Source organism: Monomorium pharaonis, chromosome 10, assembly GCF_013373865.1.
Source record: "Monomorium pharaonis isolate MP-MQ-018 chromosome 10, ASM1337386v2, whole genome shotgun sequence".
Lineage (NCBI taxonomy): Eukaryota > Metazoa > Arthropoda > Insecta > Hymenoptera > Formicidae > Monomorium > Monomorium pharaonis.
In genome coordinates, this window is record NC_050476.1 from 17,284,368 (window position 1) to 17,299,647 (window position 15,280).

General features: G+C 33.8%; 1 protein-coding gene across 2 annotated transcripts; it reads right to left on the minus strand.

Annotated features, from left to right (window-relative positions):
* Positions 1–616: 616 nt before the first annotated feature.
* On the minus strand, positions 617–8,079 carry LOC105832873 (venom allergen 2). Of its 2 annotated transcripts, none has more exons than XM_036293259.1 (6): positions 8,044–8,079; positions 7,427–7,560; positions 6,999–7,095; positions 1,375–1,430; positions 836–953; positions 617–716 (listed from the first exon to the last, which is right to left on the minus strand). In XM_036293259.1, exons 2-6 carry the CDS (start codon positions 7,463–7,465, stop codon positions 619–621), a joined length of 408 nt encoding a protein of 135 aa, XP_036149152.1. In that variant the 5' UTR covers positions 7,466–7,560; positions 8,044–8,079; the 3' UTR covers positions 617–618. The 2 variants fall into 2 exon arrangements, with proteins under 2 accessions (XP_036149152.1, XP_036149153.1); XM_036293260.1 differs by lacking the exon at positions 8,044–8,079 and adding an exon at positions 8,014–8,034.
* Positions 8,080–15,280: the final 7,201 nt, after the last annotated feature.

Here is a 15,280-nt window from a genome sequence, read left to right on the forward strand (position 1 = left end):
CGAAAATCGACACTGTTTGTTCTTATCGTCTACTAGACTGTGAATACGAATTTCGTAAGTACAAACTGTAGATCTTTTATATTAAGCAAATATTGTTATGATGTGATAGCAAATTAACAATTTCTTCCCATTTTTGGTAGAAACTTCATTCCATAGACTGATAGCAATGCGTATTTTTTTATTCTGGAGAAGGATTTCCAAATCTATAAAAGAAATAAAAAGATATTGCGAAACAAAAATTACTATCTTTTTGTCGTTAAAACAGACAACTTCAGCATCCCCTTTATGTTATGACTGAGATGTGTTACTCTCTGATTAATTTTATACAGATGTTGATGAGATAAATATAATATTGTGTGATGTTGAATTTATCAGTTAGATGCGTATTAGTTAAATGTTGCTACGATTGTCAATTAATATAAAAATTAGAATTTTATGAAAATAATCTGTAAAAAAATAGATAACGTTGTGCACTATATTTTATTGTTAACACATTGGTTTTAAGTGCTAATTATAAACATAACATAGAAATATAACAAAAATCGAATTATTTCACATTTTAAATTGGCATATAATAATGATTATCAACTGCACTGATACTTTTGAAAAATCTTTCTTTTATTTTGGCTCATCAATAAGGTTTGGTAGACCAGCTTCTATTGCACATTCCAATTTAACTCGGGTTTTCTCGTTGTCGGATCCTGAACTTTGATTTCCTATAATTTATAATTAAGCGAGGCAAAACATTATTTCAGATTTGATTTAAAAAATTATACAATTTTAATGTACATTTTATTACAAATAAATATTTATTTTAGAACAATATGTTGATTACCTTTCTCAAAGCACCCATTGGCTACCTTTTCGCAATGAGCCACGTTATTAGAATCAGAGATTAGATTGTTACAAAACTCAATAGCCTTTTTATCTACCATTGCACCATTTTTATCAATCTACAAATAATCATATGTTGTTCTGTTATTAAACAGTCAAATTTTACAACTAAAAATTAAAATTATTATTGAAATTAGAATTAAAATTAAAATTATTATTTAATTACTGAGTTTATATAAATATTTATTCAAATTTATATATTTCCAAAGTTACTCTTTTATTTAAATATACTTAAATTTATCGTTTTATCTCCTATTCTTCCTGTTTAATTTATAAATTACGTTTTTTAAATTAATTTTAAATTATGTTTTCCTTTTTATGTTAATTATAAAAAAATAGATATTATAGAATCATATTATAAATTGTTAAAAAAAAATAAGTAAAATTTTATTAATTAAAAAATTTAATAGTTCTATTCACATATGTATATGTGTATGTGTTTTATTTTTATATAATTTTTATTTGTATATAAATACTTACTGCGTCAAACTTTCCTAATGTACAAATCCAAGCATCAAGACACATAAGGGAGTCCTCTGTAACGTAAGACAAATTTATAAATGTAATTTTAAATGCATATGACTTTTTACAATTAAATTTATAAATAATATTTACTTAAATTCCAATATTACTTGCTTATTAAGAATCTATTTTTTAACGTGAATTTTTTTATAATTCCATACGCTTATACTAGTATTTATATTTTTAGAAAAATACAGTTATTCTAGAAACGTATCGACTAAAGTATCATTCGAAATTATAATTCGAGTTCATAAATTTTCTAATAGATCTCTTAAGGGGATACTAAACTGCTCTGTTTTATCATTAATTTTCGGACACCGAAATCTTTTTATTGATAGTTTTCGGTGTTTAAGAGGATCCTATCTGTTTTATTATCAGAATTGTACAATTTGTTCCAATGTACAAGTTTTTATTGCATTTATAGAATTAAAAATTCTCCACAATTAATTTTGGAAAAGGATTTCTAAATCTATAAAAGAAATACATACAAAATTTTGTTAATAACGTGCCCAAATGACTCTACATTATCGACCTCGATCAAGTTTGACGAGTCTGTATTACTTGTACAGAATTGTACAATTTGTTCCAATGTCCAACTTTTTATTGTATTTACAGAATTAAAAATCTTTCTACACAATTAAAGTATAGGCGATAACAATGTGCGGACGTAACGATTTTATACAAAAAATTAAAAAAAAAATTTTTAATTGTCGGCATCTGGCGTGGACATGTAACAAAATGTGCTTAATATAAAAGTTGTGCACCTTGTACATCAAGTCAAATTCACACACGAGTGAACGTTAAGGAACAATACTATGTTTTCAGATTCAGCGTAGGCGTCTTAATAAAAAAGATACACATTGGTAAATATTTCGTGTCTCAAAAGAACAATCTAAAAAATTTTTTTAAATTCTTGGTATGAAATTCAACTCATAAGCTGATATTAATACATAAACTTTAATTCTGGAAAAGGATTTCTAAATCTATAAAAGAAATACATACAAAATTTTGTTAATAACGTGCACAAATAACTCTACATTATTGATCTTGATCAAGTTTGAAACTACTGCCCATCAAACTTGATTGGGGTCGATAATGCAGAGTCATTGTTTATCCTTGTTCATGAAAAAAATTGCTTTAAAGTACAAATTATATAGCTTATACGTACAAATAAATGGTGTCTCGCAGTTTGGAATAGATTAAAGAATAAGACTACCCATACAGCACAAAGCTCCGATTAAGCTCCCAGGGAGTTCATTTTGCTGAGCTCCCGAGAAGCTTACAAAATTCGACAAAACAAGCTCCCAGGGAGTTCGTTTTATTGAGTTTCCGAGAAGCTTACAAAATTCAACAAAACAAGCTCCCAGGGAGTTCATTTTGCTGAGCTCCCGGGGAGCTTACAAAATTCGACAAAACAAGCTCCCAGGGAGTTCATTTTGCTGAGCTCTCGGGGAGCTTACAAAATTCGACAAAACAAGCTCCCAGGGAATTCATTTTGCTGAGCTCTCGAGAAGCTTATAAAATTCGACAAAACAAGCTCCCAGTTCGTTTTGCTGAGTTTTCAAGAAGTTTACAAAATTTGACAAAACAAACTCCCAGAGATTGAACATATCGGGTAAATTAATGTACTGTATGTATAGTCATATAGCCGCGAGTAGTTCGCAAGATCACCACTAGGCGAAGGCACGGCGCTCCTCCTTCTCGTGAGAAAATTTACTCCAAAAGGCTTATAAAAGAAAACCATCACTCACGACTTACCTAGCAGTTAGTACTTCACTAGCAGCAAAGTGTAGTATATATTGTTTTTGTTACACGAAGAGAGTTCGTGGGCCTTCGCAACTCAGAGAGAGCTTCCGAAAATTGAGAAAATATAAAAATAAAATTTTTTTCGGCAGCTCCTATGTCCGCTTTTAAGAGCTCCCTGAGAGCTTTATTTAAGCTCGCAGGGAGTTCAGAAATAATGTTTTAAGAACTCCCTGCGAGCTTCAAAATAATTCCCGTGAAGCTTCTATATAAGCTCCCTGATAGCTTCATCTAAGCTCTCAAAAAGCTCCCACAAGCGGACATAAGAGCTCCCGAGAAGCTTATATAGAAATTTTCCGAGAATTATTTTGAAGCTTGCAGGGAGCTCTTAAAACATAATTTCTGAACTCCTTGCGAGCTTAGATGAAGCTCTCAGGAAACTTGTATAAAAGCTTCCCAGGAATTACTTTGAAGCTCGCAAGAAGCTCTTAAAACATGATTTATAAACTCCCTGCGAGCTCAAATGAAGCTCTCAAGGAGCTTTCAAAAGCGGACATAGCAGCTCCCAGGGAGTTCCGTGCAAATTTTTTGGAAGCTTAAATGAAGCTTATGAAAAATTTTATGAGCTCCTCGGGAACTCTCCGGGAGCTCCCCGTGCTGTGTGGGTATATTTGTCAAATTGCGATTACAAGCTGTAAAAAACATATTTATGTGATCAAATTTTATTCATTAAGCGCTTTTATCAAATAAATATCTTTTTTTTTACGGCTTGTAATCGTAATTTCACGATTATAGTCTTATTCCTCAATCTATTCCGAACTGCGGAACACTATTTGTACGTATAAACTACATAACTTGTATTTTAAAGCAAATATTTTTTTAAACAAATAAACTTTAAAAATTTTTTTGCATTTTTGGTGTTTATCTAATCGTCCCCGGGCTTATTTGTGTACGTAGTTTAAACGTGTAAAAGGATTATTAATTCTGTAAATTTAATTCGAAACTAAATGGTTGAGCAGAATGTCGGTAAAACAGAGACGGCTTTAGCATCCTCTTAATTAGAGTTAGAAAGAAATACTAGAGGTTTGTTTACAGATTAAACGCAGTAATTTTTGTTAAAAAAATTCGTTCATTGGCATGTAAGATGGATCGCTGATGACAATAGAAAGAGAAGCCAAGCACATAGAGTGAGTCTCTCCACAGATAAGTTAATGTCAAGTTCCATTTTTTTTCAAAGGAGCGATGTACACCGTAACAGAACTTTGGTCGTGATAATAAATGATTTTTCAGACATTTAATTTTTTACCGAATAGTGTGAAATATTATGGTTATCTTTTACATAATAAATAGGCAGTAATGTAAAATAGCGGGCAAACGATAAAAATAATTTAAAAAATTATCTGTTATTTATTGACGCATCATGAAAATTATGATTACATTACTTCTTTTATATACTACTAAAAAAAAAATAGGGAACACTTTTTGTATACCGAAAATTTAGGCTATTTTCAAACTGCTGCAACTCAGCGAAAAATCATCGTAGAAAGACAATCCAAAAAGCGTTTTAAAGCGTGAAACTTCTTTTTTCAAATGCTTTTCGGCGATTTTAGTTATTTTTTTTTACCAACGTGGCACAACAATGAAGCTTGATCCGTTAAAATGAAAATTTTTTATGCGAATTTGCTGCGCTGCATCTCGCGTGAAAAAAATCATAGAGTATTTTTGTTACTTGCATCTTAGAGAGGGAACTTTTCCCTTTAATTTGAGTGGTTGTTCATTGCAGTACGATTTTTTTTGACCGAGTTATTGAGATTTTAATAAAAAATTGTCATTTTGACTTTCATTGCTTGTTACTCGTAAATAAATCAACGTGCAGCGCTCAGCAAAAAAGCATTAAAAAGCTGAAAGTTTGCACTTTTGAATGCTGTTATCAATTTTTTTAGAGATTTACTTTTTCTAACAATAAATCGCGTTCAAAGATTATATAAAAAATCGCATATTTTACGGTTTTCATTTAGTTCAAGGTACTGTTATACTGAAGAAGATCCAATCACATCGCTAAAGCAAAGTTTTATAGTACGACTACTCCCCAGTAATAAACACTAACGTTCATGAAATAAAACATTCGTATTCCACGTGTTTGTCATTCTTGAAATTGCTTAAAACGTTTTTTCAACAATTTTTCTACACTCTTTTAACCAAGTTACAAAGTCAACCTTACAACAAACACACAGACGCTCACGATATACATCGATACAAGCAGGCACAGGTCCATTCAACATAAACACGAGATCGACACATGCTGATCTCAGACAAAATCTCGGCAATAAATCAGATTCATTAAATAGGGGAATGATTAAAGAATCACTTTAAGTAACGACGCGATACTTCTCTCGTTGAGATCACACCAAAAAAATAACCATATCTAACTACCTTAACACATCAGAAAGATCCGGTAAAAGAGTGAATTCCAGCAAAATAAATATTTTACAATATCCTTGTATTCCATTGTATTCCATTAAACTCAAAATCCCCTTTTGCCTTGCGAGATCACCCGATTCGACTACATAAGCCACCGAATTCAAGAAGAATTGAGCAGTCTTGTCAGATCGCTTTTACAGAGTAGTTTTATTAATCGCTTCCATTGGGCTGTCTTTTTTATCGTCGAAAGCACTTATTCTCTATCATACGTATAATACGTATAAACGTCCGCGTTCAAATCTTATAATATAATTTCACATAAGCAAAATCGCGGTGAACTCTGATAATACTTAAAGTATTCAAACTAATATTCCTTTCTCCGTTCTTTTTATAATACAAAGTTTGAATAAAACTTTTATAATAATATAAGTCAAAGCCAATTTTATTATCACTTTAAAGTGCAATGTAGCTAAACCAAACGAGCATCTAATTCGCCGTTTACATATCTTAAAATAATACTACAAAAGAAACATATTCATACCGATAACAACCGAGCACCTAATTTTTTAATAGCAGTTTATTCTTGTAGCTCGTCGCGCTACCGGCTTTAAAGTTCAAGCGCAGGCTAAACCGAACAAGCTAATTCAACGTTTACATATCTTGAAATAATATTAAATAACAAACATTTTAAATGTCGATCGAACAAGAGTAAACTGCTATTAAAAAATTAGGTTAGTTGTTATCGATATGAATATGTTTGTTATATAATATTATTTCAAGATATGTAAACGTCGAATTAGATGCTCGTTCGGTTTAGCTACATTGCACTTTAACATGATAATTATGTATGTTTGTTAGTGAATTTCGGACAATCTGTTTACTTTATTGAAATGTTTTCTGTAGCTTTTAAGAGCACCTAATTAGCACTTAATTCTAGTACATTCGATTTTTTTTCGCGTCGCACGTCTTGATTTTTTTATGTACGGGGAGGGCGCTAGCTTAACATTAAGCCAGCTCCTCCTTTTATAAATCGAATTTTCTGCCAAACTGTACGAGCACTAAATTTTTGAATACAGCACCAAATTAGCACCTAATTAGTACTAAAATTTTTTAAGGGTAAACATTTTTTTATCGTTGGTGGGGGGAGGGTCTAACTGAATGGAAGTGAAATTGCCGCTTTTGGTCTGTCAGAGGCATACTACTCGCTATCCTCTCTCATTTCCACCTCCATAACTCGAAACGGCAACTCCGTCGAAAACTACATGCTGCGTTCGCCGTTCAAAATGTATACTCCTCGCGAGCAGGAGAAAATCTCGCGGTCGCACACCGCGAATTTACGCGTTCCTACCATCACGTCCCTCGCGAAATTCCGGATGTAATATAATATTTAACGTTTTATCTTAATATTGGGTACATACTTGGGTCATTTCCACACTTTGGAAATGTTTTTGCACATTCTGCTAAAGTTGAACGAACTTTTCGCACTTGTTCAGGATCAGCTGCATAAACTACCGTCTGAGCAAACAAATTGAGGAAACTTATTATATTCACATAAAAAGTATAAATACTTTGGTTTTAATAATAATTTAGTGTGTATAATATCTTGTTTATCTATAACAAATAATTAATATAGTGAGTATAGTACTGATATATAGTTATATGAAGAATTCAGTTAAAATATGAAATGTTTACATACTACATATGCGTTTATATTGATTATTACATGTGTGCATATTGCATTATATGCATTTACGTATTTGTAATATATATATTTAAACAATTTTAATTTAATATACTGTAAGCAACATACGTAAAAGATTATAGGATGTTTTCGCTGTCTACTTACAATTAGCAAACACGTAGCAAGCACGATAGCATTCTTCATTCTACTTTTCTTTATATATTCTAATTGTAAGAATATAAAAAGTCGTATTCTTTCTTTATAGAATGTATATCGAGAATAGGTCAGTAATATTTATTCTGGAAAAAGAACAATGATAATAATATTTAATCGTCAATTTTTGTTTATTATATTGTTATTGGTGGCATGTATTTAAAAAAATAAAAAATGTATATGTTATTTTTCTTTTAATTGTTAAACTAAAAGTTAGACATATGTATATGTATAATTAATTGTATTAGTATATTTTTTCTACATCCTTGAATGACATTTTATATACACATATATTTTTTTACGTTTACGAAGATGTGTACTGTCAATATTTTAATGTACAGAACATATTATTTTAATACATTTACTGCCTACAAAAATTTTAGAACTGTCCCAAAGTTTTTCCTACATTTTTATAAAATACATTTTAAAAATTATATTTTCTAAATATATCTTTTTTTATTATAAATAATAAACAATTCTTTTGCACAATTATTAATTATTTCAGTTAAGTGTTTGTTAAAAATGAAATACGTATTCACATGCCAGCAAGAAGCCAATGTGAAACACACCTTGCTTCTCCAAAAACTAAAGCAGTACTGATTCGTACAGTAAAAGCATTGTATATATACTTGACTCGACAGTCGAGTTATCGGCTTTGAGCAGGGAACCCTAGTGACTCAGCAGTTATTTACTGTCAATGTGTTAACTTAGAAATATCTGTTGGTACAGTTTTATTTTTTTCGATATAAATATCTCTTTTATTACAAATTCGTATTTTAGCAAAAAAATTTTTGTTCTGGTAATTTTTTGTTAAATCCCGATTTTAATTAGTAGACAATTTTTCAGCTGATTTTGCCTTTATTGGCCAAAGTGTATTTTAAAATAAGAATACGATATTCTTTTGACCCGGACCAAAATAAAATTATAGTTCAGTTTCAGTTACGATTTACTGAAATATTTGAAAACTGTACGGGTTCAATTTCGGTGTAACAGTTTCAATTTTTTTACAAGTAAAGAAAACCGAAAACCGTTTAAACCACCATTTTTTCGGTTTCGGTTCTGTATCTTAATTTTATCACTGAGTAAATAATAGTAATTAATAGTATTTAATAATATTAAATAATAATTTTAATATTTACGTGTGTAGAGGAAACAAAGATTGAATTGAATTGTCCCCATAAAGTCATTGCACCATAAAAAAGAAACGAGAACCAATTGGTACCGAGTCCGATTCGTTCCTGTCCTTGAGCCATTATGACATTTTATATTCAACATAATTTTTTTCTTCCTTACTAAATATATTTTTAAAAATAAATGTTTGATTTTTAAACCAGATATTTTTACAACTTTTACGTTTGGTTGTAAATTCACAATAATAGCAGCAACGCGAGTGTTCACTCCCCGAATTGTCAGCAATAAGGAGCGCGCGCGCGTTGTGAACCCGATGTTCAAACTACGATCGTCCTGTGCCTTCGCAGGCGTAGCAAAAATTGTTTAATTAACTAAATAACTAAAATTCCGTTAAATGAATTGCGTAAAGACGCGAGGGAGGCGAGTCTACTTCGACTGCGACCCGCGTAACGATACGTCCCTCGAAAATCACATCTAATAATTAAGCTAATCAATTAATTAACGATTATTGCTAATTAACAGAAAGAGGGTATAGGGTTGACGTTGCTAGTCGGAGGTCGCGTGCTAACAATTAATAAGAAAGACTAATGGCCAACCTCTCCGAGATTAGTTAAATCAGCACTAAATAAATTGACAATCACGGCCTAGCAAACGCGTTAGATCCTGCCAGGAAGATTTATAGAGAAAAACCGGCGATTGATATACAAGACTCAAAAGAGCGTACGCGGCATGATCGCGTCTGTAAAATACGAATAAGCATTTCAAATACTATATAATGCTTGTGAAACCATGCGTCTAGACTATTTAATTGTAAAAATCGGTGACAAGCGATCAGTGATTTATTGCTCGGCTTTCTTAACCCTTCAACACTGAATGTTATTGATCTTTGAATATAACGTATATACCGCATTTCTGCGTAACTTCCGTGTGTATAAATAAAGTCGAAATATATATTTATTATTGATAAATATACTTTTTTATTAATAAATCGAGTTACTGTAAAGTTGAATTAATCGTATATTTTCTTTCCTATTTTTAAATCAATTTTGGAGTGACGATTTGGACGGTGAGTGCTTATCTCTCTCTCTTCCTTCGCCACCTTTCAATTGATAAAGCTCTTTTTTAATTATCGTTCACTAAAACTCGCAGCCGCCTACGAGTAACTTATCAAGTTAGTTATTTACTATATTTCATCTTAATTCAAATATAACAGTGACAACCTTATTCAAAGTATCTCAAAATCTAGCGATTAGGATTATTTTAATCAGCTCTCTATTATGTTAATTTTTTTCTTGAGAAGTGGCATTTGAACTGAATGGTAACAGCCTTACATATAAAAATAAAATCAAATTAAATTCAACTTTCGCTGCTCAAGTTCTATAATTTTTCCATTTCCTCGGCATAATATCCGCGAAACATAACACAACTGTTGAAATAATTGTATAGAGATTTATATCAGTTGTGATAAAACAGGTCTTAATCTCGCTCTTTTTTACTTTGTCTAACTTTAATCTCCGAAATGGATTTAAACTCATAGGAGAGGATTTAAATCCATTCAGAATCCGTTATCTAGGAAAAATATTACGAATTAATAAGATAATGCCGAAAGAACAAATATTATTTTTTAAACAAAATTAATTGAAAAAGTAATTAATTTATGTATCTCTGAATAATTCTATTTTAAATAATGAACATTTGTTTGCAAAAGTTAAAGTTGATGCTTTACAGTAGTAGTACCTAAAAAATTACAAAGTATAAGTTTCTGAGAAATTATTATTTAATTACTTAATCAACTTAAAATATATGTTTTTAAGTTGTTTCTAATGTAACATAAAAGCCAATAAACATTTAACTAATACAAAGTTTATTATTAATTAAATGAATTCAAGTAAATATGTAAAAGCGTAGAAAAATATGTGCAATTTTTTTAATTTGCAAAAAAATGCAATTTTTCGCGCTCTAGATTATAATATCTCTTTAGGTTTATCAATTGAGGACATGTCAATTATTCTATTTAATCGTAAGTTATAGAATTTTTTAAATATTGTGGTACATAAATTTTTCATTAATTGCGTAAAGATAAATAGAAAATTACTTATGTGCATATTTTTTTACTTTTAACTTGTTTTTACCGATAAACATGTAGAACTGCAATATGCCCTATTCAAACACGCTATGATCAGTAAGGCTTTATAATATATTGATAACGATGGTTATATAAATGGTTGTGCTATTAGGTAACGATGCTATTTCAAACACTATACTTCTTTTAAACTTTTTTATTGATTAAGATTAAAAAGTACACATTTAAAAAATAGAAACAGCTCATTGTCAATTAGGATTGTAGTTAAAAAGTTTTTGTACTTTAGACATCATGATACAACAGAAAATGTTGTCACGCATTGTTACAAAACAAGCCACATAAATTGATGGCTGTGTTGCGTCCGGGGTTAGGATCGCGTAATGTTTTTTATTCCTTTTCCTTATTTATTCGCAGTATCACGTGAGAATGCCATTTCTTATTTTGTGTAATTTTAGAACCGCGTGACGAAGGCTTAATTAAACGCAGGTAGTGCTTTGCGCAACGCTTAAGTTTTTCTCGCTCGGAGGGTGCAGGATCACCCGAAGGCGTGGATCGGCGAGAACAGGAGACATATACCTGCTACCGTGCTCGTGAGCAAAGTCACGAAATGCTGATATGTTTTTACGACCTCGGTTTTAGGTAAATTAGCTCGCTAGCCGAATTTCTTCCAAAAAGAGTTTAAGCATAGCTTTGCAACCAAGCAAAGGCCAGGATTTCGAGCGATATTAATTTTTTCGAGAACGATATCCTCGGTTTCCTCATACTCACGCAGGTATCGTTTCTTAGCTTCGTCGTTGTCCTGGCATTTGCTCGGCCACCCGCTCGCTTCTTGCTTTAGTTTTAGTTGTAAAAAACAATTTATATATTCGGCAAACAAGCCACCTTGCCGGTTACCGGGGTCGTATTTCGTGACTTTGTATTGCCAAATTTCGCTCACCTCCGACACGATATAACCCTTCTCGACAGCCTTGCGTAATTCGCAAGATACCCATGTACCCTCGAATTCACGATTGAAGGGGGAATTGTGAGTACACGGAACTGTCGAAAAGGTTTTGCAGCAGCTACGACAAAGTCCGAATATTAATTTACTGTTCACTCGATATGGGAGCACCCTACAGCGGACAAGACCCTCAACGTTATCGAAATTAAAATTCGGTGCCACTCCGATTAATCCGATACAATCTTCTCCAATATAAATATCGGGATGACCAATCGGGAAAGCACCGGTTTTTTATACATAAGAGTACAAAGAACATACGTCGACGTAATGCATTTTCTCTGTACCCTAAACTTCATAAAGGGTCGCGATGTTTTCCGTACGTCCGCCGTAAAATGCGTCGCGTGGATTGAGAGGTGCGAGTTTTAATAACGCGTAATTTTCGAAAAAGCCTGAATTTCTGGATTTTCTCGCACCTCACGATCAAAGTCGCACTCCCACTTTTCGGTCACGCGATATCCTAGTCTTTGAAGACGCCATGTCCGCGCGAGAGTTCGCTCGTAACGCGTGTCGATGGTGTCTTCGGGATTCGCGGATAAAAGTGTACGATCACGATTAACGCGAAAGCAACTTGGGCACCCGTGCCAAAAACAACCGTGGAATTGTAAAACGTAACGTCGTGTCTCGTTAGCAGTCTCCGTCTCGTAATATCCGTCAACAGTCGCGCCTGCAATTACGTGCTCGCGTCCTCGGCCCGCGTGAATGACCGGATGACCGAGCTCGCGCTCCATCCACACAAGCCAGCGCAGAGCTTTCTGCGATTGCTTGTCTGCATTTCTGTATCCCTTCGACGGAATCACGCCTATTTCATCACTGCGTAGAAAGTTTTTACGAAAAACTTTCATACACGTTGATGCGATAGTCGTGCATTCCTCGAAGGGACACACGTCACCGCGCTCCAGAAAGATTTTTCTGAATTCCATACACGCGCGCCGAAGAATGACAACGTCGTTACGGCAGTAGCGAACAATTTCGCGTTGGAAATCAAAGATGTAACCTTCGTTAGACAACTTTGAGTGCCAAGCTAAAAATTGTTCGCGTTCTTCCGATTTCATTTGATCGGGACAAAAATATCGAATGTCGGGTAAAGGTCCGACATACGTCTGGTTTTCGATCGTATTGAAAAGATGAGGAAATACACCTTTATCCGACGTATCCCTCAGCCCGAAAGCCTTGGGTAATTCGGATAAACGCATGGGCATGTAATTTACGCTGTCTATAAATTTAACATGCCCAAGCGTTATCGCGATTATTTTTGTCCCGTTCAAAATTAACTCGGGTTTTTCTGTCATTTCCGTCTTTTCTACTAAATATTTTTATATGAATTGTGCGTCAAATGCTTTCGCCTTATGCGCGATACAGATGATCTTTTTGAAACATTTCGTCGATCGAGTTACGAAATCAACGAATTGTTTCACAGGATCATCTCGAAACACAAATTCGCGTATCCCACACCAACGACAGCGCGTCGCGTCTTCCTCTAGCGCGGAGCATGCTTCGCAAACTTGATGCGCGACGCAGAGAGTTGGTACGTGAAGATAGGAGTCTTCACTACCTTGTAGCAGCTCGTCTTGACGTGTTTCAAAGTCATAAAACACAAACGCGACGAGACCTTTGCTACGACTGTTCGTCAATTCGTCGTTATCTTTGTTACGCACAACCTCTACCCGTTTACCCGTACTCGTACCCTCGCCAGGATTTTCGACTACGGTTTTGCGGCGAAGAGGTTGCATGTAACATTGATGATTCGACGGACGGAGCGAGCGGCACGTCTTGCAATACGTCTCGTCGCATTTATGTTCCGTTCCCGATTTGACAAATCGCCCACATCCGTCGCAAACTTTAACAGAATCACAAACGGATGCGTGCGATTTGCTGTCATATGAGTTGACTTCGCGATGTCGATTATAACACGCTTGCCCGAAAAAGCTGCGTTTACATTTCCCGCATCTGACGAGCATCGCATCGTAATTTTCACAATGCGACGCTGCGTAACACCGCGGACATTTTTTCGCGCAACGGTGCCCCTTATCCGGACGATAGCCTACGTTACACGCGACACAGTACCCTCCGCGTGAACCGGCTGCGGCTTTTAAATTTAAAATCGGATTGTAGTGACGCGAACGCTCATAGTACATGATGTTAAGACAATACGAGGGTTCGCGTCCTAACGATCCTAGTAACGCGGAGCCGTCGTACAACGGTTTCTCACCACGCCCGAAAGTACTAAAGTTATAAACTAATATTGCAATATTTTCGGGTAGGAGAAACCGTTGGAAGCGTTCAATTTGTGGAATTCCGCATCCCTCTTCTGGGATTACGACACCTGCGTTACGCACTAATTCTAACGCTAATTCACGCTGTAACGCAGATGTCCGACATCTAACTTGGTTCCACGTTCTATGTAATTCTCCCTCGCGCACGTTTCCCCGCTGACTATGTATCCGTGATACCACCAAAGCGCAAGGGAGACAAATTATCGCTGTTATTAATTTGTAAAATTGAACGCTTCGAGATGTCTTCGCGTGATAATTTATTTGATGAGCGTCCGCGACCTAACGGAACTGCGACGTTGAAGACGCCCACCAAAAAATTTTGCGCCACATCCATTCCGCCGGCACTTTGCGCTACTGAACTCACGAGGTGCCAAATGTCCTCGGGAGTTAAGTCTCGCGCCGGACGGAATGATAAGCCGGCCGGTCCATGCGTTAGCTCCGCCGAATAAAAAGTTAATCCGACGTAATCGGACGGAGCGCTCGAGCGTAAAATGTAGGCGTGTAACTCACGGAACGCGTTTTCTATCCATTGTATGGCATTTGCGCCATCAGGAATCGGCCGTATTGAAAATGACGCTTCCCTCCCAAGCGTCCTAAAATTTTTAAAGCGCCGAGAATTTTCCGCTCTTAGTACTATATACTTAAGTTCACTATTCTGCGATTGTCGACGATGTTGTTGCTGCTGTTCTTATTGCCGATGTTGCGCTTGCTCAGCATAATTTTCTTCCTCCTCCTCCTCTGTTTCATTGCCACTCAAGATAGCCTCCTCGTCGTTGTCATTAATAGTTCGCCCAACACCGGCACCGATTTGTACTAAATAATATAATTTTTTTTAGTGGCAAACGAGAAGGAAAACGTCAAAATTTTTAAATCAGTTAATCAGCACATCGAGAAGTATTAATTTAAATTTTTATTTACGTAATAAATTTATATAAAAAATTATAAGTTAAATTTGTCAGAATAATAATAATTTATAAAATTATTTTTTCAATTTTTATCGTATTTAAAAATTTATTTTAAATTTTAATGCAACACAATTATTTTAATTTAATATATTTAATAAAGTTTATACATTTTTTGTTCTTTTTTATAAAACTAGTTTATTATTATTTAAAAATTTATATTTTTTCCCGTGATATTAAAATTGTTAAATCAATCAAATATAAATTTTTTAATGTAAAAAAGGGTTCTTACTTAGACTTTTTTATTTATATAAATTTACTTATTCCGTAAAATTAAATTTTATTTCAAGGTAAATAAAACATTTTCAAATAAATACATGTGCTAAATATAATATTTAATAAAATTTATAAAATACA

What these genes read in the sequence shown, in the direction of transcription:
- LOC105832873 (XM_036293259.1), bottom strand. Translation starts at nt 7,465, where the DNA reads ATGAAGAATGCTATCGTGCTTGCTACGTGTTTGCTAATT. An exon ending in AAAGTGTGGAAATGACCCAA is followed by an intron (nt 1,431 to 6,998) that starts GTATGTACCCAA and finishes CTTACGTTACAG; the next exon opens with AGGACTCCCTTATGTGTCTT. An exon ending in CAATGGGTGCTTTGAGAAAG is followed by an intron (nt 717 to 835) that starts GTAATCAACATA and finishes TATAAATTATAG; the next exon opens with GAAATCAAAGTTCAGGATCC.